The sequence below is a fragment of the Phoxinus phoxinus genome (genome assembly GCF_949152265.1).
Source record: "Phoxinus phoxinus genome assembly, chromosome: 19".
NCBI classification, from domain to species: domain Eukaryota; kingdom Metazoa; phylum Chordata; class Actinopteri; order Cypriniformes; family Leuciscidae; genus Phoxinus; species Phoxinus phoxinus.
Window position 1 is genome coordinate 18,362,369 of NC_136894.1, and position 25,868 is coordinate 18,388,236.

At 39.2% G+C, this 25,868-nt stretch overlaps 1 protein-coding gene across 1 annotated transcript in view; it reads left to right on the forward strand.

The window, feature by feature from the left end:
* The window catches only part of LOC306987071 (retinoic acid receptor beta-like), a 104,304-nt gene extending 81,628 nt beyond the window's left edge, over positions 1-22,676 (forward strand). The window contains exon 3 of the mRNA XM_079591055.1: positions 22,659-22,676. Within this exon, the coding sequence (XP_079447181.1) occupies positions 22,659-22,661 (3 nt within the window). The 3' untranslated portion in view covers positions 22,662-22,676. The remainder of the gene's footprint in view (positions 1-22,658) is intronic.
* Positions 22,677-25,868: the final 3,192 nt, after the last annotated feature.

Consider the following 25,868-nt stretch of genomic DNA (forward strand, 5'->3'; position numbering starts at 1 on the left):
CTCTGTATTTGTCTTTTTTTTAGCCTATTGCTTACTATATTTGTTTGCTTGGTCACATATTGCTGTGAGTTTTGGTTATTTTTGCTGTTGTTGGCAGTAAGGACCTTTTGAAATAACTGCCGGTGCGTTTCATTGAAAATGCGCACCATAGAACATCCCATTGAAATTACGCACCAAAGAACGTTCGTCAACCAATCATATTCAAGCATTCAATAACCTCATAGTATAACTGTAAACAATGGAAATGCTATCTGACTTTAAAGAAGCTAGCACAATGGCTAAAAAAAGAAAAATGGACTGCGAATATCGACAATTCCAAGCAAGATGGGAAACCGAATATTGAATACAAAGAAAAGGCAATGTGTCAAGAGTCATTCGCGTTTTTTTAAAGAATATAATCTAAGGCGGTATTTCGAAACGAAACATGAATTGAGTTATTTTTTTAAATAAAGTTGCTAATACAAAATCCTCTATATGTCCGGCCCTTGATTTTATTCACAACCCTCAGCATGGCCCTTACTGAGTTTGAATTTGACACCCCTGAACTAAACTTTGGAATAGTCTTGCTGGCATTGTTCAAAAAGCAGACACACACACTCTGCCAGTTTACATCTAGGCTAAAAAAACATCTCTTTAACCTGGCATACACATAGAACATTATCCATTTATATTATTCAAATTAGTTAAATGATTGATAGGTCAGCCAGAACAGGGAACACTTTCTATAACACCCAATGTACTCGTTACATCATAAGAAGAATGCCATCATAAGAATTTATCCCAAGGTTTACTGTATTCAGCCAGATCCCGGCCATATCCAGATCAGATGGTGGAACTGCTGCATCTAGACACGACCACAATGCATCCCTAAAGTCTCAGCAGAGATTGTGTCAACTAGACTTTCCCCTGTGAAGGCCTCATCGACACGACAACCAGTGGCACTGATCCTTACAAATCCGTCCCCATACTATTACCATTCTGAATGTTCTAAATGTAATCTGACTTATGACCTGTAATGCTGCCTGAATCATAATTATACACTGTTCGTTCATTGGGCAGAGGAGAACTGGCCCCCCGACTGAGCCTGGTTTCTCCCAAGGTTTTCTTTCTCCATTCTGTCACCTTTCAGCTTTCTCTCGAGGCTCCCACCGCGGCGTTTCTCGACCTGGAATGCCTTACCTCCTTTTTCGATGCTCACTGAGTGTTTTTTTTCACACAAGCCTCAATGCAGAGACGAAGGCACTTCTGCCAGGTGTGGAATCTCGAGAGAACTTCGAGGCTTTCATGGAGTGAGTCTTGGCAAACTGTGAGTCTCAGTTCACCATCGACCTTTCCAGCGATGGTGAGCTCGAGTCCGTTCCTGCGCATTGTCCCAAGATGGCCGCTGCCGTACTGCCGGCTCCAACCTGGTCTCCTGAGCTGCCGGCTTTGCCCTGGTCCCCTTAGCTGCCAGCTCCGCCATGGACTCCTGAACCGCCGGCTCCAAGTAGGCCACACCCTCGTCAGCCTGGGATGTTATGCGGCGTGAGGACGGCTCCGGGAGAGGGGGCTAATGTTACATGTCAGTTTGTTTCTGGACTTCATTCTGTGTTTCTTTTGTTTCTGTTTCCCGCCACTCCTTTGTTTTCATGGTCACTGTCATCATTAGTTATTTTGGTTCAGCTGTGTGTCTTCAATTACCTTGTCAATCAGTGTAATCAGTTCCTCCCTGTCACCTGTATATATTCCTATGTGTTCTCCCTCTGTCCTTGTCGGTTCTTGTGTGTATTTGGTTTGTGGTTGTGACAATCTTTGTACTTTTCCAGTTTAATAATTTAAATATTGTTCCAAGGTCTTTGTCGTTGTGCGCTCTCTTCCTCACACCACAACCGTAACTTGTGCACTTTGAAACCTATTTCAAAGTTTGTGTTCTCAGGCCTCCAAAACTCTGTTTTCATGTAAATGAATGGCCAGAATGCATAATGTCAGTTAAAAACAGTGTTGTGTAAACGGCACCTACATTAATAACCACTCTTTAAACTGGACAATGACTTCCTTCAAGAGCTGCTGTACAGCAAAACAAACATTGTTGCATTAATTACCTATTATCACTGTAAAGCAGCTTTGAAACAATCTGTATTGTAAAAAGCTCTATATAAATAAAGGTGACTTGACCTCTTATATATCCTTGTCCACACTTCAATCTCTTCAATAGGTCCGCATTTACATTTTGCCAACTCAATAATGAATAATTTTAGTCCAAATTATAGAGACACGTCGTGCAGGGTATGAATTGCTACATGTTACATAAAACACACGAAAAAAAAAACTAGACAAGACAACCATCATCATGTAAATACAACAATATGACACATACCCCACAAAATTAATGGACAACATTAAACCCTCAATAAAGATTTTGAGATTTTTCTTGAGACTTTGGAGGGCCATTTACTTGTCCTCCTCTTCCATTTTGAGGAAAAGAGGCTCTTCCATATGGCTTCTGAGCACGTCTGTTGACTTGTATCCATTTTACAGCCAATTTAATGTTGTATTATAGAGAATTCCTTTCTTAGAAAATGGTAAAGAATAATGAAATTTCATATTTCATATAAATGTAATATTTGCAACAACACATACTGACAAATACCTCACTGATGCTGGGTGTAGCTTCTTCTCCATGTTCGTAGATTCCAAAAAATGTATTGTGAGTAGAGTAAAAAGTAGCTAATTTAAAAGTACTCATGAGTAGTGAGTACTGAGCTGAGGATTCTACCCCCTTAAACACTGTGCACTAAAACATCCCTTACAATTTACACAGCTACATTTACTCTCATTGTAGTGCTGATAATAACTTGTTAGGAAAATTGTGCATTAAATATATGGAAGTTATATAAACTTGCAAAAGAAATACACACACACACAAACAAATGCAGGTCTCTTTGTAGTCTTGGCGAAGCTGTTTTATCAGCAGCATCCACACAAAAAAAAAGTTGAACTTGCTAAATGAAGGCGGATTGTATGAAATTGATCAACCAAAAAACGTTGTTTATTAACGAGCTGTAGTCACGCACTGACAGAAATGCAGTTTAAGTTAACGCCATATAGTGCACTTCATACCGAATCTGGCTGCATGACGAGCACAAGTGAGAGACGCGGCAGTGCACATATTGCTAAGTGCGTCTCTCTAAATGGGAGCGGGAATTCACCGCATTATGCACTCGGCACTTGAGGAAATTAACTAAGTACCCAATACCCCAACCTCACACCAAATGTTAGGCCCTGTAGATAGGCCAGCCTATATAAATATCATAGTATGCAGAAATGTGAAATGTACCTTAGCATATTAGAGGAAGACGCTGATATCTCGATTGAATTGATGCTTGAAGCATGCACTTCCACAGCAGCCACGAGTAACAGCAGATATAGGCTAGCGGTTAAAGTTTTCTATGCAGAATTTGATTTGATGACAGTCACAAGACCGATTCCTCGCGGTTAAAATTTTCTATGCAGAATTTGATTTGATGACAGTCACGAGACCGATTACTCAATCCAATCACGTTGTTGGATAAAAATAAAATAAAAAAATGCATGTAACGAGTAACGACCTCAAACGGAAGGAAAATAGCAGAGTAAGGCTGCGTTTTGGCATTAACATGCGATCACTATGATCCTATCAAGCAGATCAGATTGTAGCAAATTAGCTCTATGAAATATTAATAACCGATCATAACTTATGATTATGATATGTTATAATTGATTATGAATATTTGTATCAGTTAATCGGATTAACTTGATGTAGCTACATTAACATTACAACCAATTACTCAGTTCATCCTGTGAACCCTCAATATTGGTTATTAATTGATTAATAGAAATGTACATTTCCGGGGCATGTGAAATGTCTTTCTTACTTAGTAATACTATGAGCAAGTAGCCAAAAAATGTATGATTAGTGACTCCGGATATGAGCTTGAGACACGGACAACTTTACATGTGATATGAACAAGACTTTATTAACTAGACTAAACATTTAAACTACTCTAACATACACATACATACAGTTTACCAAGGGAAAGAGACTGAATCAGAATACAGGAAAACAAGAAGTTATAGCATTGTTAGAAATTCAGCAGATCGTAAGCCTTGAGCAAACCACCAGTTTAGTTCTAACACGCCCTTCTTTAAAAGGGGTAAGGATACTTAATGTATCAAATAATGAGACTAAGTTTGATTATTGCATGTCTCGCCCATTTGAATGAAACTGTCCTGATGCAATTTGTTGAGGGTCCAGGGTGGGACGACGACGACGACGACTTCTAGTTCAGCATCATTTTCACATTAGGACTTCTCAGGAAGGATCACGAGAGTAAGAGAGCAAGAAGCAAGAGAAGACGTAAGAGAGAGAGGCTGATCTTGTGATCAGTGAGTTTTAAAGCGTGAAGATGTTACAGCCTCTCGGGGTCTGTGAGCCAATAAGAAGTGTTTCCTTTGGAGGGAAATTGTTACGACCCATTGTGTTCTAGGAGGCATTTGAATACGTAATTTCATTGGGTGTTTAAGAGAAGAATCTTCAAGATTCTTATAATACTGATGCGTCACAAAGTTAGCAAAATGTAATGTAAATTAACAAATTGGGGGACGAAATTTGGAGTTCATAGACCAAAATGCCACACATGATTTTGGTTAACCATAGTTTGCAAAGTTTGAAACATTAAACAGGCCAAACCACATAAAAGGAAAATCATGAAATGGAAAAAATTAGATACATGTTTATACATTTCTAGAGTGGTTATATATATAGAGAGAGAATATATAGGACTAACATGGTTTATTTCTCCCTTCTCAGTAAGAATGAAGTGAGAGTCACAGCTCTCTGGAAAGTCCTTTTGGGGTCGTAAAACTTGTTATCAGTCTTAATGTGTCCTGTAACAGGACACCAGGTTCTGCCAGTGGGTAAGCTTAATTTGTGATGTTAGTTTTGGGGGGAGTTTCATAGACCGTTTGCTGGATTATTAATTAAATATAATTAATTGTGTGTGTCTGATTGGTCCAGACGCTACAGGATCATTAGCCAATCAGGACACTGTGCATTTGTTCATAGCCTCTGTATCTGGATAACCGATCGGATGTCTGTTTCCTGCATAATATTTAAACTAGGTCTGTAGCATGACACCAATAAGAGTAAAGATGATACAAATTAAGCAATGTCCCAATTGCTTTCACTCACTCACTTTACTTTCCTATGCAATCTCCAGTCTTAGATCAAATTAAGTTTTTTGAATGAATTGTAAATTTTTTATGTTTCCAGAGTTGATCATACAAAAATAACTGGGTTGATCATGTCAAACAAGTCACATCATCGATCATCTGTGTTTAAGGTTATAGCGTGCAATGACAATATTAACAGAAACGGGAGATTAATAAACATGCTGAAACAAAACATTCAACATTTAAAACATAAAAAAATTAAAAGTTCACTCCCATTATTCCTCTGGCAAAGCAGCGCACTCTCTTCATTAAGATCTCATGACTGATCACAACTGTGATTGTACAGGCGATCGCCTCGTTCAGATAATGTTGCACAATTAAAATAAAAAAATAACACACAGTATCATGTATCATGTCTAAATAAACTGTTTTATATATTGACGTTTATTGTAAGGTTCAAATAAGTTTAATTTATTGTCTAAACTGCGTCTGGCCATTATTTTCTGACAGCCACGTGAGGAGACTGGGCAAGGATTTATATGACGTCCACCTGTGAATGCAGACACAATCGCTGGATTGCGTTTACATTACACTGAGATCCGATCACAATGCGTCCTCAACCACCTCCGAACCTGGACACGCTAATCGGATAACATTCCAATCAGAAACACATTTACACTTGTCATTTCAATGTGTATGTGGACAACATCCGGATACAGGTTGCATGTTAATGCCAAGTGTAAATGCAGCCTAAAAGTACTGTTGTGGCAAAAATTCATCAAACAAACATCACTGCGTAAGAGACTCAGAGTCAAATTATATAATAGAAGTATTTATTCTTGCAAGAATAGGAGCAGTCTAATACACAGCTGTTACCCTGTGCAGAAGAGTGACACCCCCCCCAGACAGACTGAACCAGCTTTTATCTCCTAGCGCTCCCAAGGTCTTCTTGCCAGAGCCTTCCTCCCAGTAGTCTTCCATTCAGTAATTTTCCATAGACAAGGAAGCCATAACACTAGTTTAGATTCGTCACTAAGCCCCCCCTGCATCAAATGGCCTTCTGACATCTAGGTCAGAGGTCCTTGTTCGTCTGTTCTCTGGAGTGCCTCTCCCTTCTGCCTTCCCAGGTACATAAACAGAATCTTCTCACACTAACAAGTGAGAGTCACACATGTGACATTCTTTGAATCCTCCATATTTTACTAAAGATCAGTGAATATCATAAAATCGCCACCACAACTCCTCTCTGTTTATCATTCTCTGATCTTTGATAAATCAAACATTTGTAATAATAGTAATAATAAATGCAAGTTCAAGTCATTAAAAAATCACTCCCCTTGAACCTGTGAAGAAAAAGTTTAGAATGAAGAAGCATAAGGCTGTTTTTGTGGGGGAAAGCCCCCATAATTATTTAGCAAGCAAGTAAACATGTTTACTAATACCGGGCTGAACGGAAAATCGCTGTTTTCGCGCTCTCGAAACTTCGAACCCTCAGTCACACTAGTAAGGAATAAATTGTTATATCACAGTAGGAAAACAAACAATGTAATAAAATGCAAATGGTAAAAGCATTAAAAATTAAAAAAATTAAAAACCCTCCTTTACATATCAATCGTTCTCAAAAAGAAAAGAAAACATCAACACATTTAACTGTAATCTCTACTTGAATCATCTGCATAATTTTGTTCATCCCCATCATCATTCAGATAGACTGTAATTTTCACCAATGGAACAGACATTCCAGTTTTCTCATATTCACCCATGAATAACAAAATTATCAGAATAACACATACAATCATAACTCCTACACATTCAACATTTTCCCCATATCCATTTCCCTAACCATATTTTGTTCTTTTACTTTTAATTCAATCAGGCAGTGGTTCTACTTAATCAGCTTCAATAATAATCCCTATAATTTACATTAATTAATAGATCTTCTCTTCCTGAAAACATTTGCCTTAAATATTTTCTAATAAATCAGTAACCAATCAAATCATTTGTCATATACCAATATCAATACTAAGGCCTATTTCAATATAATCAGATAAAATCCTCAAAATCATCACAAAACCACATTCTTAAACCATTAGTTGGTCCACATCCTCCTCGGCCTGTTGGTGTAGGTGAGCGGCTTGGACCCAGGTGTCACACTGATCTCCTGAGATCACAACCGCACCCCCACCGGAATTAACCATTTCCTGCTTGCTGTCACCTGTGAATGGAGACCTTAAGTATTTTGTTAGTGACCGCTTGTCTTTCCCTCGTCCCTTTTGGTGTGACCTGTGGAATTTTCAAAATCATTATCTTTCATTTCATTTTCAATTATCATTAGACATTTCTTGCTTATTAGAGTCAGAGTCCTTTTCCCCTGAAAAACACATATCGTTCACAAGTCAATATTCATACATTTGGAAAACAGAATCAGTTCAGCTTGATGCAATCCATCCTGACATTCTGCAAAAGGAAAATTTTAAAGTTATGCTCTGTCATTATTTCATTGGGCACATTTTGCCCTGTCTCCCAATCCTGCATGCTCTCTGTAAAGAAAAAAACAAATTTCGAGGTTATTGTCAGATAGTAAAGTACGTAGTTTCCACGGCCTTCGATGTCCTGGCGTTTCCTGTTGAAACAATCCAGACAGCAATTTTGTAGAGGCAGAAGAAAGGCTTCTTTCAGGGCTTTACCCGATTACCCCTTAATAACCCATATTTGGCAATTGTTATACCATCCCCCTTTTGATGGTCGACACAACTCGATCATCAATTTAACATAACATTTAACATAGTGTCTTCAGACAAATTTCCTCCAGACATCTTTCTCTGTCTCTGAAACAAAAATATTACATTCTTCACTTAAAGCCACAATTTCATTTTCTTATCGAAGTATTTGAAGGGCAACGGCCCTCATTCTCACTGCGTATCCTGCTTTTCAGGCCTGCTGTTTTGTCTCGCAACCATTTTTAAAAGTCGTCAGGTCGTGCTGTACAGACTTGGTCAATGTCAGTCAAAAAAACATTCTCCTCCTGTTTACGATAATCATAAATGGCTCTCTACATAATTTGATATTGACTTCTTTGTTGTTGCTGTCAAATCTATAACATCTTCTTTTATTTCAACCCATGATCTACAACTCCACAATTCCAATTTATATAAATACCTAAACTTATCCAAAAGTAATTCAAATCCACATCATAAATGACAAAAGTAATTACTACCAGACGGAGCGTGATGACCAATTAACTTAAAGCTCGTCCCATGTTCTCTATCATCTTCTCATCAGATTCACTCAGCATTTGCCTTCTTTACAATTTGTCACTTGCCTTAAATCATCTGTAATGATAAAACACTCTCCAGAGGTTAAAGACACAATATACTCACTATTCAGGCGGAATAGCTGCCCTAAACTAACACAAGACATAAAGTGCTGTCCCCATCACACACACTTATGCTAGACACACATATGTTAACTGCTCATTTCCACTGTTCGGTTTTTTTTTATTAACTCTAAAAGTATAATATTTAAGGTTTAAATAAGATTTAAACTTCACATTCTCCTGTAGCTTTTATATAATTTTACATGGCCTCTTCAAACCGTTTCAAATGTTCATTATTTTGTCTTTAGAAAAGTCTGGGTTGTTTTGGTTCATTATCATTATTTTGTTTAAGCTTGCCTTACCAGGCCTGATAACAGAAAGACAAACAGCGTCCCAATCCTTTCCTCCACTCAGCAGTCTCTCATACTATACACAAATAAGCTTTTCAACAGCCTCCTAAGACTGAAACTAAATTAATCATAGTCTAGAACCCTTAATAGTTCACAAATGTTAATATACAAATGTTTAACTCAAATTAGAACCATTACAACAATCTAAAATACATTATGCTATCATTTTCTAAGGTTATCTTGTATAATTTCTCAATTCACCTTTATTATCCAAACTCTACAAAAACTGTCTTAATCTTTATCCACCACCATGTCTAATGATCTTCAGGAGTTAAAACCATCCTATAGACATATTAGTTCGAAATCAACTTCTATAATTTTCCTTGCCCATAAGGCAACCAACATCATGTTCCTGATATAAATTAATATGTTTTGTTACTGTCTCCCCAACAAATAAGGACAATCACCTCATGGTCTCAGCTGACTCTTGAAAGCACATTTCCCATTAGCTCTATCTATCATTTCCATCAGACTTGTCATCATTGAAAACAAGCCATACAGTTAATTGCGGGGTTTTTTCTCTGGTGAGTGATATAGAGAGGAACTCACATTCTCTTGGGTCAGACCGTCGCGATTCCTCACAAAGCATCTGACCTCCCAATGATCTGCTGACCCCAGTTGGCCTCCAGTAATCAGCGCTCAACTCTCATACCTTTCTCACATATTAACACCTCCATCCGGAGGTGTCCAGTGTTATTGCGTGACCTCCCTGCCTTAGGTATAGTCCCCTGGCCAGGAAGATCTGCCCCGTCGTTGGGTAGGCCACTCGTACACACTCTGACCCGCTCATTCCCAATCAGTTTTCTTCAACAGAACTCAGCTGTTTTTCTGGAGCTTAGGAAAGGCACATTCAAGAGTCACCTCCATCTGGACTGCCTAATATTGTTAAGGGAAACAGGTTAATAACAACAGTATTTAATCACTCAAATCTGTTAGACCTGTCCAAATCAACAAAATCTCAGTGAACCGTCTATTCAATGTACATCTATAGCCTTGGTCATAGGTCCTGTGTCATGGTGAAGGCTAAGATCAGACAAATACGTTACTGGTCCTAAAATAACAAGTACAAAAATGTCACTTCTGTCATTCAGGTCTACATTATTATTTTAAAGACTTCTTTAAAGTCATTCAGTTTTACAATCTAAAATATTTAAGTACTAATTGCCCTCTGAATGGCAATGATTTCCTTTAACATGATTTCTTTTAACATCTCATTATGCTATAATTTTCAACTGAAACACTGTGCTTTACTATAAATAGCTTATCGTCATGACTGGCTAAGATAACAGCCTTCTGACATTGAATGAGAGAGAGACTCTGAGGCCTTCAGGACTTGGTACACTGTTTCTCATCCCTAAACATTCTCTACTTTAGCTACTTTATCTTTTAATTCTAGCCCAGTTTAAGGCATCTTTGCCAGCAATTACATACGTTTTCAATATAAAATAATTTTATAGTTGTCTTTTACTCATACAGGGAATTTAGACATTACAAATTCCACTCATATTGAGACTGTCATACAGTTTCAGCCAAGTCCCAAGCTTATCTTTTGAAACCAAAACATCAGCTTCTAGTTCCTTCATGGTCAATTTCCAAGCTGTTTGTTTAATCAGATCCATTTCTACAAAATTGTTTTTACATTTAGCAACCCAGTGCTACTGCTTCTGCTTATTTGATCTTAAATACAAATAGTTATTCTAGTTCTCAATAACGTTTCATTAAAAGACAATCATCTTTTTAGTTACCTTTACTTTTACAAATATTTTTCTTATCTGTAATTTTACATTTTGCTGGTACTTTAGTTATTTTCCTTTTAAAAGGATTTCCTTACGACTTAAATCTTTCAACTTTCTTTTCTCTTTCAATCTACTTACAACTTCCATCTATCAACTTTCTTTTTTCTTTCAATCTACTTACGACTTCCATCTATCAACTTTCTTTTCTCTTTCATTTACTTAGCACTGCACTTTCCTTAGCACTTCATTCACATTCTTAGTTCTTTCTCAGACGAAAAACTTTAATATCGTCATTCAAATACTGTTCTACTTTCAAACCCACATTAATACACGTCACTTTCACATTCCATCAACTTTCTTTTACACCTTTCTGAGTGGGCATTTACAGTTACTGCTAAACGCAGCTGACCACAATTAAAACACTCTCTGTCCCCTTGCCTATAGTTCGATTACCTTGAGCTTTCTAGCAGCTCCAACTTACTGCACACCCTTGAAGTGTCCCAATCAGGAATGTAAACAGAGCTGATAAGCAGTTCTCTCTATTCTTTGACAGTCCACCAGTGGCGGATTCTATCACACTAGCCAAATCATTATTTTATCATTATTTTTGGCAGAACATTAATTTTCTGCACGGAAATGCATAAATTGTTTTCTAAGCAGGCTTCAAAAAGTTTCTGTTTAACTTTAACACTTGTCCAGGGAAAATTATCCCGACCCATAATTTCCTTTATAAAACAGCCAATGTCTTTTTTCCCTCAATGACTTAAAGGTAGGGTAGGTCAGAATTGTCTAAAAAAAACTTTTATTCAAATTTGTTTAAACTGTCTTTATATACCAATGCATAATTAAAATGCAAGTACTCTGAAATAGAGAGTATAAAAAAACGAGTGGCTCTAGTGTATTTAATCTTCAATAAACACAGCTCATTAATTCCATTCACTCCCACCTAAAAACGGGTGCGCGACTGCGCGCACGTGGGCAGAGCCAGTAATAACGGCGGTAGTCATGGCGACGGAGAGTGACAGTCGCGCAAGCCAATCCTGTGATTCGTCCCGAATGGAAATAATGAGCTGTGTTTAATGAAGATTAAACGGTCTAGAGTCACTCGATTTTTATACTCTTTTTATCAGAGTACTTACATTTTAATTATGCATTGATATATATAGAAAGTTTAATCAAATTTGGTAAAAAGTTTTTATATAAATCCTACCTACCCTACCTTTAATATCAACAAAATATCCGACATTTTACATTATTGAATTCCAAAATATGTCTTTACATCTCTCTAATTCGGTATTATCATCAACAACACTGATTACAATAGCAAATACACATTTAACATCCGGAAGCCGGGCTGAATAAGCACGTGCTGTTGCTGTACTCCCAGTATAGCTAGAGTCTTCAGGTTAAAAGGACAATGGTTGTCAAACCAAAAATAAACATAATTTCAATCATTATTTTACCACTAAAACATAGAATTGTTCCCCATTTTACTTAATGAAACATTCATTATCTTTATATCATGTTAATCCCTGTTAATCATACTCAATACCTTATCATTATTATGTTTAATCTGAACCTCACTTTTCATACCATTTCTTAATCTGACTTAACAGGCGTTCATAAATAGTTCCATACATTTTATCAGAAATGTTATTTTCATAACATACATTTTCTACAGTTGTTTTCTTCTCAAAATGGTTAGTCTGCAGATTCAACAAGTATTATCGTTACTGTCTCAGTCCCACTTATCTCTACTGTTTTTACAGAAACCAAAATATCATATTACTCAAATCTCAATCCTTCACAAAGACAGCCTTATTGCTGCTTGCTACTTCAACTTTTGTTACAAACAAAATCTTCTGACATCTAATGTCATGCATCCATCTAATGGATGAAAAATAAAAACCCTTTTATAAGTTATATTCAATCTTACTATATGGCAATACATTCTACATCGACTCCATTCTCTTTTATCTGCTTCAAGCCAACAACTCATTGTCTTTTCACACTTTTACACACGTTGAACGCAGACACAACAACCTTTGTTTCTCACTGCCCTGTTCAACTGATTCCCGCACCATCTTTAATCTTGTGGTGCTCAATATCATACATTTCTGCCCTTAATTTTATCTCATTTGACAAAACACCGGTGTACCAAATTTCGCAAGCTTGCTTTTGAGACATCCCCATATTGGCCGCTTATCTGTTTTCTGTGGATTTCACTATTAGTGCCCTCCTAATTACGGTTTACCAAAAAATCTGTTACGATTTTCTTGGCTCCCCCTAATTAGCCTCAGCACCCAAAAATAATCTGCTCCGTGGTGGAACAATTAATTTTCAGGTACCTATCTGTGTGAAATATCTTGGTCTGTCACAGTTCTCAATTAATTCCAGATTATTTATCTGCTTGAAATATCTTGTTCTGTCACAGACCTCAATTAATTTCAGATTATTTTCCTTGTATCTGTTTGAAATATCTTGATCTGTACGTAGATCTCAATTAATTTCAGATTACGTACCACAGAAACAGCCGTCAGCCAATATGGTTCAATTTCACTCTTCCCCCAATTAAACTGAATTTAATTATACATTACCCAGAGATGTTTTGTTCTGAGCCACCTTGAGTTCTTTTGATTCCAGTGTCCGATTCTCCCGGCCCTGACATCGGCCGGCCTCTCTCTCTTAAGTTTACGAGGTAGAGCTGGAACTTACTCAGTCCAGGTGGCCAAACACCGTCCGATCTCAGGTCCAGGAGGCATCGTCCAAGGAATCCCACTATTCTGACACCAAATTGTTGTGGCAAAAATTCATCAAACAAACATCACTGCGTAAGAGACAAATTATTTAATAGAAGTATTTATTCTTGCAAGAATAGGAGCAGTCTAATACACAGCTGTTACCCTGTGCAGAAGAGTGACACCCCCCCAGACAGACTGAACCAGCTTTTATCTCCTAGCGCTCCCAAGGTCTTCTTGCCAGAGCCTTCCTCCCAGTAGTCTTCCATTCAGTAATTTTCTATAGACAAGGAAGCCATAACACTAGTTTAGATTCGTCACTAAGCCCCCCCTGCATCAAATGGCCTTCTGACATCTAGGTCAGAGGTCCTTGTTCGTCTGTTCTCTGGAGTGCCTCTCCCTTCTGCCTTCCCAGGTACATAAACAGAATCTTCTCACACTAACAAGAGAGTCACACATGTGACATTCTTTGAATCATCCATATTTTACTAAAGATCAGTGAATATCATAAAATCGCCACCACAGTACCAATACATCAATTAAAATGTACTCAAGTGACTAGTAATTTCCTACTACTAAATTCTGAAAAAACAGAGATTCTAATTATTGGACAAAAAACTTCCACACGTAATAACCTAGAATACTGTCTAACACTTGATGGCTGCTCTGTTAAGTCTTTGTCGTCGGTTAGGAACCTGGGTGTGCTCTTTGATACCAATCTTTCATTTGAAAGTCACGTGTCTAGTATCTGTAAAACCGCATTTTTCCATCTTAAAAATATTTCTAAATTACGCCATATGCTCTCATTGACAAATGTGGAACAATTAGTTCATGCGTTCATGGCCTTAAGGCTAGATTATTGTAATGCTCTACTGGGTGGTTGCCCTGCACGCTTAACAAACAAACTACAGCTAGTTCAAAACGCAGCAGCTCAAGTTCTTACCAGAACCAGGAAGTATGACCATATTAGACCCGTTCTGTCAACACTGCATTGGCTGCCTATTAAACATCGTATAAATTTTAAAATATTGCTGATTACTTACAAAGCACTAAATGGTTTAGCTCAGCAGTACTTGAGCAAGCTCTTAACGCATTATAGTCCTTCACGTCTATTGCGATCTCAAAATTCCGGCCAGTTAATAATACCTAGAATATCAAAATCGACTGCTGGCGGTAGATCCTTTTCCTATTTAGCACCAAAACTTTGGAACAGTCTTCCTACCACAATCTGTCAGTTCAAAGCTAGATTAAAGACACATCTCTTTGACCTAGCATTCACATAATGCATTATAGACTTCTATAACTCAATGTTAGGCTGCATAGATTAGGTCAGCCGGAACTGGGAACACTTCCCTTAAATCCTGATGTACTTGTTACATCATAAGTAGAATGGCATCTACGCTAATTTTAGTGTCTTTGTTTATGCCGAGGTTTTCCCGCAGCCTGCCGGATCCAGGCCGTATCCAGATCTGACGAAGGACCTTTGCCTGGACCCGATGACAACGCAGTGCTGAAGTGCCAACTAGCCTCTCCTAATGGAGGATCCCTTTATCATTCTACAGATAAAGCATTGCTGAAAATTTGCGTATCTACCCCGTAGTGATAAAATAAAATTCTGTATCAAATTTATAGGCAGGACAAGTAGTTGGTATAGGCTTGGTTTGTAGAGAATTACAAACATGTGCACATATATTCAAACACACATAACTATAGAATTAATTATTGATGCGCACGTGAGCGCCATCAGCGTTTCTCACAGGTTCGCGTTTAAAGTCTGTGTAGAGAGAACGGTGTCGTCTTAGTGGCCCCTAATTTAATAACAAATTATCCTTTCGACGGGAGTGAATCAATCAAAACTAACTTTAGCTGGAAAGTAACATTATTCAAGAACCGCTATAAAGCCAAAACAATCTGTTACCTTAAATTATACGTTTATCTCTGTAAAGCAGCTTTGAAACAATCTACATTGTTAAAAGCGCTATATAAATGAAGATGACTAGACTTGACTCAAGTAAAAGTTTTTAACTACTCAAAAAAGTACAATTTCTGGAGAAAAAAAAACTACTTAATTACAGTAACATGAGTATTTGTAATGTGTTAATTCAGACCCCTGCTTGTTGGCAGTGTCTTTTGGAGGTTTCCTGTCCTGTAACATACTTTTTTTGGTTAATTTAGTATTGATTGGGATATGATGCAATATAGTGTGAGCTGGAGGGAAATAAGGAGATACCTTTCAGAAGAAAATAAATGCTTTAAGACAGAAATATAGAGAAATATCAAAGGCAACAACAACATGAAATCCAATTACTTGTGCTGGTAATTACTTCCTTAATTACTACAGCCCAGTCCACATTTGTGTATAGTGAAGTCTGAAACAAATAAATCATTATATTAGTAAAGTATTATATTATATTATATTATATTAGTAAAGTATTATGCTGCAATATATATCAACCTAAAGGGAATGCGAGATGCTGAGAAAGTGTGCTTTCTCAATGCTCCCATCTCCCAAGGTGACCTGTTCACGCTGTTGAAGATTTTGCACAACAATTCTCAACAGTTAACCCTCTGGGGCCTATAGGTGCGTTCACACTACAAGCGACAAAGCGACACGTTACCATTCATTTCAATGGGGAGCAGGCGTTTTCCTGTGACACAAGCGATCGCGGCCGTTGGCGACCTGATGGGACGTGTCTGGCGAAGCGACAAAGTTGAGATCTGTTTAACTTTATGCAACTGAAGAGCGACTTTCGGGAGCGACAAACAATAGGATTGAAGTCAGTGGAGTGCGCGTGATCATCCGTCACTCTCTGACAGAGGCAAGTTGAACGAGAAGCTAATTTTAGCAGTCAGAAACTGTCCTATAAGTTGTGATATATCTCGGTGTACATACAGTGGTATTCACAGTACTGACTCAGAGCCTGATTGGTTTCGTGAACCCATATAGACCGATATTTGCCCGTTTGTTGCAATTAAATAGCCGCAATGGCAAAAAGCACTTAGAAATCCTCAGAGACTACGCTTCGTCCCCTTTTTGGGATCTCTGTGGTCTTAAATAGTCCCTGTGGAGTGATCCACCTACAAGGTGCTCCACTTACTGGGGGAGAGACTTCCAACCTCAGTAAATGGTAACGGAGCAGGATTCACGTCACAAGCACCTATTTTTTTCCACTTCAAGCACTGGTTTTGGCTGCATGATATAATTTTGTTTAAAAAAAAAAATTGTAATGTTTAGTGACTTCAGACTCGACTCGGACTTCTGACAAAAGACTTGAGACTTGACTTAGGCTCCAGCATTAAAGGGGTGGTAAAATGCCCTTTTCACAAGATGTAAAATAAATCTCTGATGTCCCCAGAGTGTGTGTGTGTGTGTGAAGTTTAAGCACAAAATACCCCACAGATATTTTTACATAGCATGTTAAAGTTGTCACTTTTTGAGGGTTTGCACCGTTTTGTGCCTGGCCCTTTAAATGCAAATGAGTTCAAGAGCTTGCGTGTGTTAGCAGCTGCGATTACCTCACACTAAAATGACAGAAACTGTTCTGCCTTTAATGTTACAATGGAGTCAGACAAAGATGGAGAGACTCAAGAAGAAGTGACAACATGTAGAATGCAACAGGACGTCTCTGAATGGTTAGTTGTAGGCTACATTTATGTTGTTGATGTGGAGTTAACTATCTTCAATTAGGACATTCTGTCATGGTAATATATAAATCGCTCGTATAGGATCTGTTGTGAGATGCACACAGAGTGACTTTCTATTGCATGTGAAAAGATGGATGCTAAAGTTTGAGCTGACTCACAAATGTACTCTTATACAACAACTTTTCCTCTTCTCAACATGGACTGCTTGTTCCCGGGGGGCGGGGTTTATGTACATTTTAGGGTTGGTGATGTCACTAACCCGGGAGGAATGTTGTGTAGTACCTACCAGCGGTTTGTTGTAGTCATTTTCTTTAAAAGCAAATATCTCCCTTTGCTTTGCACTTTGAGTGTTGTAACTTTGCAGAGGTTGTTTATGCTCAAACAGCAACATTACACACTTACTAAAGTTAGAAAAGTGAAATCATACTCAACCACCCCTTTTAAACACTTCAGACTTGACTCTGACTCCAGATGTCACCAGACAACAGTCAGGTTTTGTCGGATCAGTGTGTTACTCTCGGAGTCTTGTTTCAGAGATCTATTAGGTTTCATCTCATGTAATTTTCATCTTCTCATGTAATGTGGATTAGTGCTTATGTGTCAAAGTTGACTTAAATTGAATCCAGCTCAGGTAATTTCCCTTTGATTTTCTATTGCCTCTTTATACTTCTCTCCAATTAAATGTTAAAATTAGGCCAATGTTGCATAGTGTTTCAGTTGGTTGCAGAAAGGAGCACAGGGGAATACGGGGATGCAGGAGAAACACAACCAACTGAAAACAAACAAGAACAGACCAATAACAACTCAAACTGAGGGCTATACACAGAGTAACTAAAAAACAATGAAAACGAAACATTAACCAAAACTGAACATCACACAGTCACTTATTTTTATTGGTCAATTGTGGCATACCGCCGATTTACTTCCGGGGCGCTCCAGTGCGTGTGCGACACAGCAGCTTGCCCATCCATTGTTTGTTTACTTTCTTATCGTTATACTGAGTGTCTAGTGTTTGATGTTAATAATTATGCGTGAGTGAAAAGCATCAGTGATCCAGAGATGCGGCTTCTAAAGACTTTTGATCAACTGTTCGCAATACTTATTGTGATAACGCTACTGCTGGAACTCTCCACCTGTTACGGTTCGGAGTATGGAGTACTGGGGAAAGTTATTCACAGCCGAGAGTTTCTGATCTCCCTACGTACATCGTCTGCCGGTATTATACCAGATATTCCGGCGGAGTTGTGCAGATTGCATGCATGGAGCAAACATCGGAAAAGAGGGAGAAGAGGAGGTCTGCATCGGAGACTTAAAAACCTCAGGCTCGACAACCGCCGTAGGCTACCCCCACTCCCCTCAATCCTGCTGTCAAACGTCCAGTCATTAAGACACAAGACAGATGAGCTGGAAGCTTGGATCAAGTGCAAACCCGGCATAAGAGACACTTGTCTTCTCGCCTTCTCGGAAACATGGCTGAGGGAGTCAGACCGGGACGAGGACTTAATTACGAGTGGGTTCGGTAGCCCAATTTGCCTGGACCGAGACCCGAAGACAACTGGGAAAAGTCGGGGAGGAGGAGTGTGCCTCTACGTAAATAAAAGTTACTGTAACACTGTGGTAGTGAGAGAAAGAATATGCACTTAAGACATTGAATTGTTGACTGTGTCTCTCCGGCCGTTCTATTTACCCCAAGAGTTCCAACAGCTGTTTTATGCGCTTGTGTATATTCACCCGCGAGCCAATGCTTCAATTGCAACGCAAGTGATTGCTGACGTCACTCATAGACTGGACTCTATTTGCCCAGAGGCCCCCAAGTTTTCTATAGGAGATTTTAATCACTGCATCTTAGACAAGACTTTAAGGTCATATGAACAGTATATTACTTGTTCTTGTTATATTACGCAGAGGAACACCACCTTAGATCTCTTCTATGGCTCAGTAAATGGGGCCTATAGATCCATGGCTATGCCGCCACTTGGTGCTTCCTACCACGATAGTATAAATATGATGCCTATGTATAAGTCCGCTTTCAGACGCCTTGAGCGTGTGGAGAAAACCATACAACTTTGGACAGAAGACAGTATTTCCTCTCTACGGGGGTGTCCGGAATGTACACTTGTAGTGACATTAATGAACTTATGGAAACAATGTCTAGAAAAAAAAGCTGCCTCAAGAGAAGTCAAAAATGCAATAGGGAAAGCAAAAATCCAGTACAAGAATAAAATTGAAAATCAATATAACAGTGGGGATCTAAAGGCAGCCTGGCGAGGTATTAAAACTATAGCAGACATTAACCAGCCTGTATGCAGAACAGGGCAGCCAATAAAATTGAACGGTATAGACGACGGCGATTTGCCAGATACTTTTAATAAATTCTTCTGCAGGTTTGAAAGGTCCTTCTCAGATAGTATAGTCACATTGAGAGAGACGTTAACGCCTCAAAGAGGGATAAAAATACAACAGACAAAATTCATAATATTACTTAAAAATACAAAAATAGGGAAGGCTGCTGGTCCTGATGCCATCTGTGGGCGTACACTGCACTATTGCGCCAAGCAGCTTAGTGAGGCTTTTACAGTTATCTTTGAAAAATGTGCCAACAGTGGGGATACACCTGACTTATGGAAAACATCAACAGTAATACCCATCCCCAAAACAAAATATCCGAAAGACCTCAATGAATTCAGACCAATTGCACTAACTTCCCTGGAAATTAAATGTTTTGAAAAGATCTTGAAGGACACAATCATCCCCCTAACTGTAGACAAATTAGATCCGCTACAATTTGCATATCAAGTGGGCAAGGGTGTAGAAGATGCAAAGCTTTTCATTCTTGACAGGGTGTATAAACATCTTGAGAAACCTGCATCACACGTAAGAATTTTATTTGCGGACTTTAGTTCAGCTTTTAAAGGAACACTTCACCCATTTGCACTAGACTTTGTATCTTTAGAAACCCAGTCACATTTTCGAATGGTCATGGTTTATTCCCTTATTTTCCCCTGAGATGGGAGAAATAAGGATTTAAGTGTTCCACTTCCTGCTTTTTATGACGCAAAAATCGTCATTTTCCGTCATAAAAAGCAGGAAGTCAAATTTCTTTGAATAAGGGTAAGACTACAAACACTAGCTCATCATTTATCCAGTAGAAGGCGCTGTTCCGCATGTTTTCAACCCGCCCATAGAGGGATCTCACTCACAGAATGTACATATAGTGTCAGCCATTCTTTATTTGGAAGCTAAAACAGTTTCTTATTCTGTGGAGAAAGCTGAGTAGGCTAGTAGCGGTGACCATCCTCTTTTTCCCGGACATGTCTGGCCGTCGAGATGGTCCAAAATGTCCGGGATTCGGCTTTTGCTTTCTGCAGTCGCATTCATAGTTTACATGCACACCTTTTGTTTCAATCTAACTGAATTCATTCCGATTGGTCAATCTGAATGTAGTGTTTACATGAACGCTAAACAAGTGATCGTTTGATGTGCGTTTTAACATTGCTAGGAAAATTCCCGCTCCTCCGTGAGAGATACGAGACCGGTGCGTCTCACAGGCGCCGCTCATCAGTAATCACGCCACCGGCCTCGCATCGTTCTCCGCGGCCGTCAGTCTCGTTCCTGCTCGCCACAGTAAACATGAGGAATGGCGACTGAAGAACGCAAAAGCCGCGAATCCTGGACATTTTGGGCGACATCAAAATACTGGGCAGACTCACGGAGACTCACTAGTAGCATAGCCTTGTTGTTTACTGCGATCTCTTACCGGTAGGCGTGGCCTCCTAGGGCAGCGAAGCAAGTGCATTCTGGGAGTTGTTGTCTTTCATCCCCATAAGCCAAAAATACATTTTCTGGCTTTTCTCAGTCTAGAAGGCTCCAAATTCAAAAATAATTTCACATTTCTTCTACATAAATGACCCATTTTAAATACACATTTATCTTTCCAGAGGTGAAGTGTTCCTTTAACAAAATGCAGCCTCACATCCTAATTGAACGATTAGCCTCATATTTTAAGTTACCGGAGCAGATCGTATTACTAGTCTACAACTACAACTGCAGGTCATCTTGGGAGAACAGCCACCTGGTGAAGTTTTCAGACGACTCAGCCCTGTTGTCCCTTCTACAGGGCAACCAATCTGATCATAACATTGCCCTTACGGAATTTGTCAGATGGTGTGACGACAGCTTTATTGACTTAAATGTGTCAAAAACTAAAGAATTAATCATGGACTTTAGGAAGCATAGTGACGAACCAAAACCAAGTGTAATACACAATAAAAATGTTCAAATAGTCCGAACATATAAGTACAAGTACTTGGGCACAGTGTTTGACTCGCAATTGAAATTCAGTGAGAACACTGATATTATTATTAAGCGAACAAACCAAAGAATATACCTACTGAGGAAGCTTAACTCTTTTGGGGTCTGTAAAATAATTATATGCACATTCTATCAGGCCTTCATTGAGAGCCTATAAACATTTTCTTTCCTGTGTTGGTTTAACGGACTAGCTGTAAAAGACAAAAAGAGTTTGAGCGACATTGTTAAGGTATGCTCAAAAATCACTGGTACCCAATTAAATGATCTCTGTTCTCTCTGAAAAATACGAGTTGTCCAAAAAACAGACAGAATACTGTGCCAACCAGACCATGTTCTCAGTAATGGATTTGTTATCATGCAGTCAGGTCGGCGGTATTATGTGCCAATACGGAAAACTAACCGCTATGCTAACTCATTCATTCCCTGTTAATTCAAGACTGTTAAATGACTGTTAAACACATAACTCCACAAAACTGTTTCTTGCACTCCATTCCGTCACTGGCAGGTGTGTGTGTGTGTGTGTGTGTGTGTGTGTGTGTGTGTGTGTGTGTGTGTGTGTGTGTGTGTGTGTGTGTGTGTGTGTGTGTGTGTGTGTGTGTGTGTGTGTGTGTCTAAGTGATTTTTTTTGTAAATTGTAACAGATTTTAAAACACCCATGTAAGAATTGTGTGTATGAGTTTACATTATCCTTTTTCATGTGCATGTGTGTCTTGTTTGAACTTGTTTGTAAGACTGTAAAGAGAATTAGCTTTGAATATTATTATATTGGTCATGCCCTGTAATTTTCATAATAAAATGTTGCTCAGTTGTTTCTGTAAAAAGTGATAACCTACAAATTGTTACCTTAAAGAGTGATTTTGATCTTGTTTAACCCATAACAAAAGTTTTGTTGGTATAAATGATTGTATTTAGGCTGATTCGGTGATACTAAATTATATTTTTGAATTTAATAAAACCAGGTATTTTAGATGTTACCTATTTTTATAGTGTACATTAGATACACATAGTTTGTGTGATCATGTCTGTGTGCGTAAGATCAGCCATTTGGCACTGTTTCTGATCCATATCTCTCTTTGATAAGTGTCAAGTCTACACACACTCACAACCCAGGCTTTCCCACCAATCCACATCAGTTTCATCAAACTTTAATGTCATGTCATCTAGCCATGCATACACAGTAGAAAGTAGTTTCATGTTACGCCATTGTTCCCTGAACTTCAGCCGTAAATGGCTTCTTTAAAACGTCCTGAGATTTTGGTTCTGTCTGCTGTGTAATTCTATCTGACGAGTTGTTTGTTAACCTTTCTTACAGTGAGGGACACTGGAGGTCTTTTGGGTCCGTCGCTGATATCTCCTGCCAAGGAAGCGAGGCTTAGACCTCTGGAGACCTGCCATTTACAGTACTTTCCAGTTAAATGCTCATTTATGGATACAGAAGGGAGAATGTTATTACTCAGAGGTTACTTTTCATAGCTAAGGAGTCTAAATGGAGTTCTCAGTTGTGATTCAATTAAGGTTACATTTTGTCTCTGATGTTTCCCATTAATAAAAAAAAAAGACACAAATGAGACAATTATTGACAAGGATCACCGGTGCATTACCACTTTTTAAGAACTATAAAAGGTGTAGAATTACTCAAACCATCTGTTCTCTTCCCCCTCTCATTGCAACGCTGCTTGGGTTTTGTATAAAACAAAATAAATTTGTATTTTGACATAACATATTGACAGTAGTGCGGATCATGGTCCGTGGAGAGTGTGGATCATGGTCCGTAGACACAGCGGATATCCGTGGGTCGGGTGGACAAAGTAGGCCTGTTAAAAAAATAACATTCCAAATAATCATGATGATCAGATGGAGGACCTGCGCCTGGACACGACCACAACGCATGATGTAGTCAGCCAGATCCGGGCCATATCCAGATCAGATGGTGGACCTGCGCACGACCACAACGCATCCCTGAAGCAGAGATTGTGTCAACTAGACTCTCCCCTGTGAAGGCCTCATCGACACGACAGCCATCTGCACTTATCCTTAACAAACCGTCTCCATACCAGCGTGACTCCGATCTTTAACCAGATGGAATTGGATAATATTCTGATTGTTCCAATCCAATCTGACTTTCTCCCAAGGTTTTTTTTCTCCATTCTGCCACCTGATGGAGTTTTGGTTCCCTGCCACTGTCGCCGCCTTTACCTTTTTTCACCTTTGTTGCCATTGGCTTTTGGCTTCCTTAGTTGGGGACATTAAATTTAACATTTAATTTAATTTTCAACAATAATATTGATCTGCCTGCATTGACACCATTATATGAGAACTGAACTGAGCTGGACGATGACATCGCGGTTTTCTCCAGAGTGGCTATATATATAAATATAAACTAAATTAAGAAATTTTTTACAACAAAAAAATGAAACATTAGAGAACTTACTTGAGCTGGACTGTGGTGCTATTTTCTTCTGGAAACAAACTTTGTTGCATTATTTTCCTGTTATCTCTGTAAAGCTGTTTTGAAACAATTTGTATTGTAAAAAGCGCTATATAAATGAATGTGACTTGACATGTGCCTAGAGCACCTGCTACTGGTCATTATATAAAACACAAACAACAAAACCTATGTTATTGCTTAAGTAATTTGACTTAAATATCAGTGAAAGTTCATAGAAAAAGTTATGCAAAGTCAATAACTGATAAGAAGAGAAAATATTACATTTAACGGTAACACTTTACAATAAGGGTGCACTAATAAGCATTAATTCATGCTTAACTAATGCACAGATAATACTGAATTAATGTATTACTATTGATTATCTAAGCTATTCATTAATGATTGCCTCATTAGCAACTAATGAAGAGTCTGTCTGGTTAATATATTAGTTAATATATGAATTGTTATTAATTAAATATGTAAGTGAGGATTAATTCCATAATACCTTATTTTATCAATTAATAGTGTTAATTAATTTGTTAATTACCACAATGAGCCAAAGCCTTATATTTCAACTTACAGATAATACAGGTAAACTAATATGCATTAATACATTATTAATTACAGCATTAGTAGTGTGTCAATTACTTTGGACTTCGACCGAAAACACTCGCTCTGTGCCAGAGGGACAGTTTCTATGACCCCTTTTTTTCAGCAGTTTCGCTATCTCAGCGCAAAGTAGATACTCTACTTCGCCTTTCACCGTAGTTTCGACCATGGCTCGAAAGCGCGTGGGTCTGCGAGCGAACTGCAGCGAATAGCCTCGCTTTGTAATGTTCAACACCTATTCTGACATGCCCGGGATAATTTCCCATGCTTTTGCACATATGGCTAGGGGTAGAATGGTATCTGGGCTCTGGTCGCTGTGTACTAGGGACCCGGAGACCCGATTGGGCTGATACATTGACACTGCGCTTACAGTGTTAATATGGGGCGGCCGGCCGGTTCACACATAACACTCCTGTCGCAGGGACGGGGAGTTGATTTATTGAAGGGAGCCCTATATGTGTGTGTGACACAGGGCGTACAGTGTTTATTAGTGAGCGTTGAGAGGCGGGCACACTTTTTACACTTAAAACACCCTCTGTGTTTATTGATGGGAGCCCTAAGTGAGTGTGTGCCACTGAACGGGCAGTGTTTATGAGTAGGCACTGAACAGCGGGCACATTTCCTACATCTGAAACACACGTGGCTTTAACTGATTTTATTGATGTGGGCCCTGAATGAGTGAGTGACACTGAGTGGGCCGTGCTTATGTGTAGGGGTGAACATTGGGAAGCGGGCAAAATTCCTACATTTATAACACTGTCGGCGTGAGCCGGATAGACAGACATAATGCTCTTTTTGAGATATATCTAGGTCGCCGTGAAAACGCTGTTTGGGTACAGGCGGGAGGGTTTCAAAACGGGCTCGTTGGCTGTAAAATACACTCCTCCAGTCACCTTTGCTGTGGGAACTGCGAGAGCGAAGCACGCTGCTTTCGATGGCGGTCCGGCCGCAGCTGGATTCGACCATCGTCGTCTTCTCAGTGTTAGGAAGACTTGGGAGGCTCGGGATTCAGCGCAATCTTGGGCCTGGGTCCCCGGGGGGGAGGCGGCCTGCGGCACTCTCGAGGAGCCTAAGCGCTGATGAGAGTCTCTGGGCTGATGGCGCTGTGAAGCTGGCGGCAGAGGCGGTGGGGGCGTTGTGTTCCGGCCAGGCGGCTGCTTTTTAGAGTGACCTGTCGCGGAACTCAAGCGCCTGGGAATGAAGTGTTGCATGGCCTGCTACGTCTTCTGTACCTCCGTGCAGCGCTCAGCAAAGCCTTTTACAGACGGGCCGAAGAGGCCGGAAGGAGACACAGGCGCGTCGATGAAGGTGTCTCTGTCCACGTCCTTCATCTCCGACAGCGTGCAGAGGGCGGGGGTTTCAAGAGCTTATGTATGTTAGCAGCTGCGATTACCTCACGCAGACACACTAAAATGACAGAAACTGTTCTGCCTTTAATGTTAAAATGGAGTCAAACAAAGATGGAGAGACTCAAGAAGAAGTGAC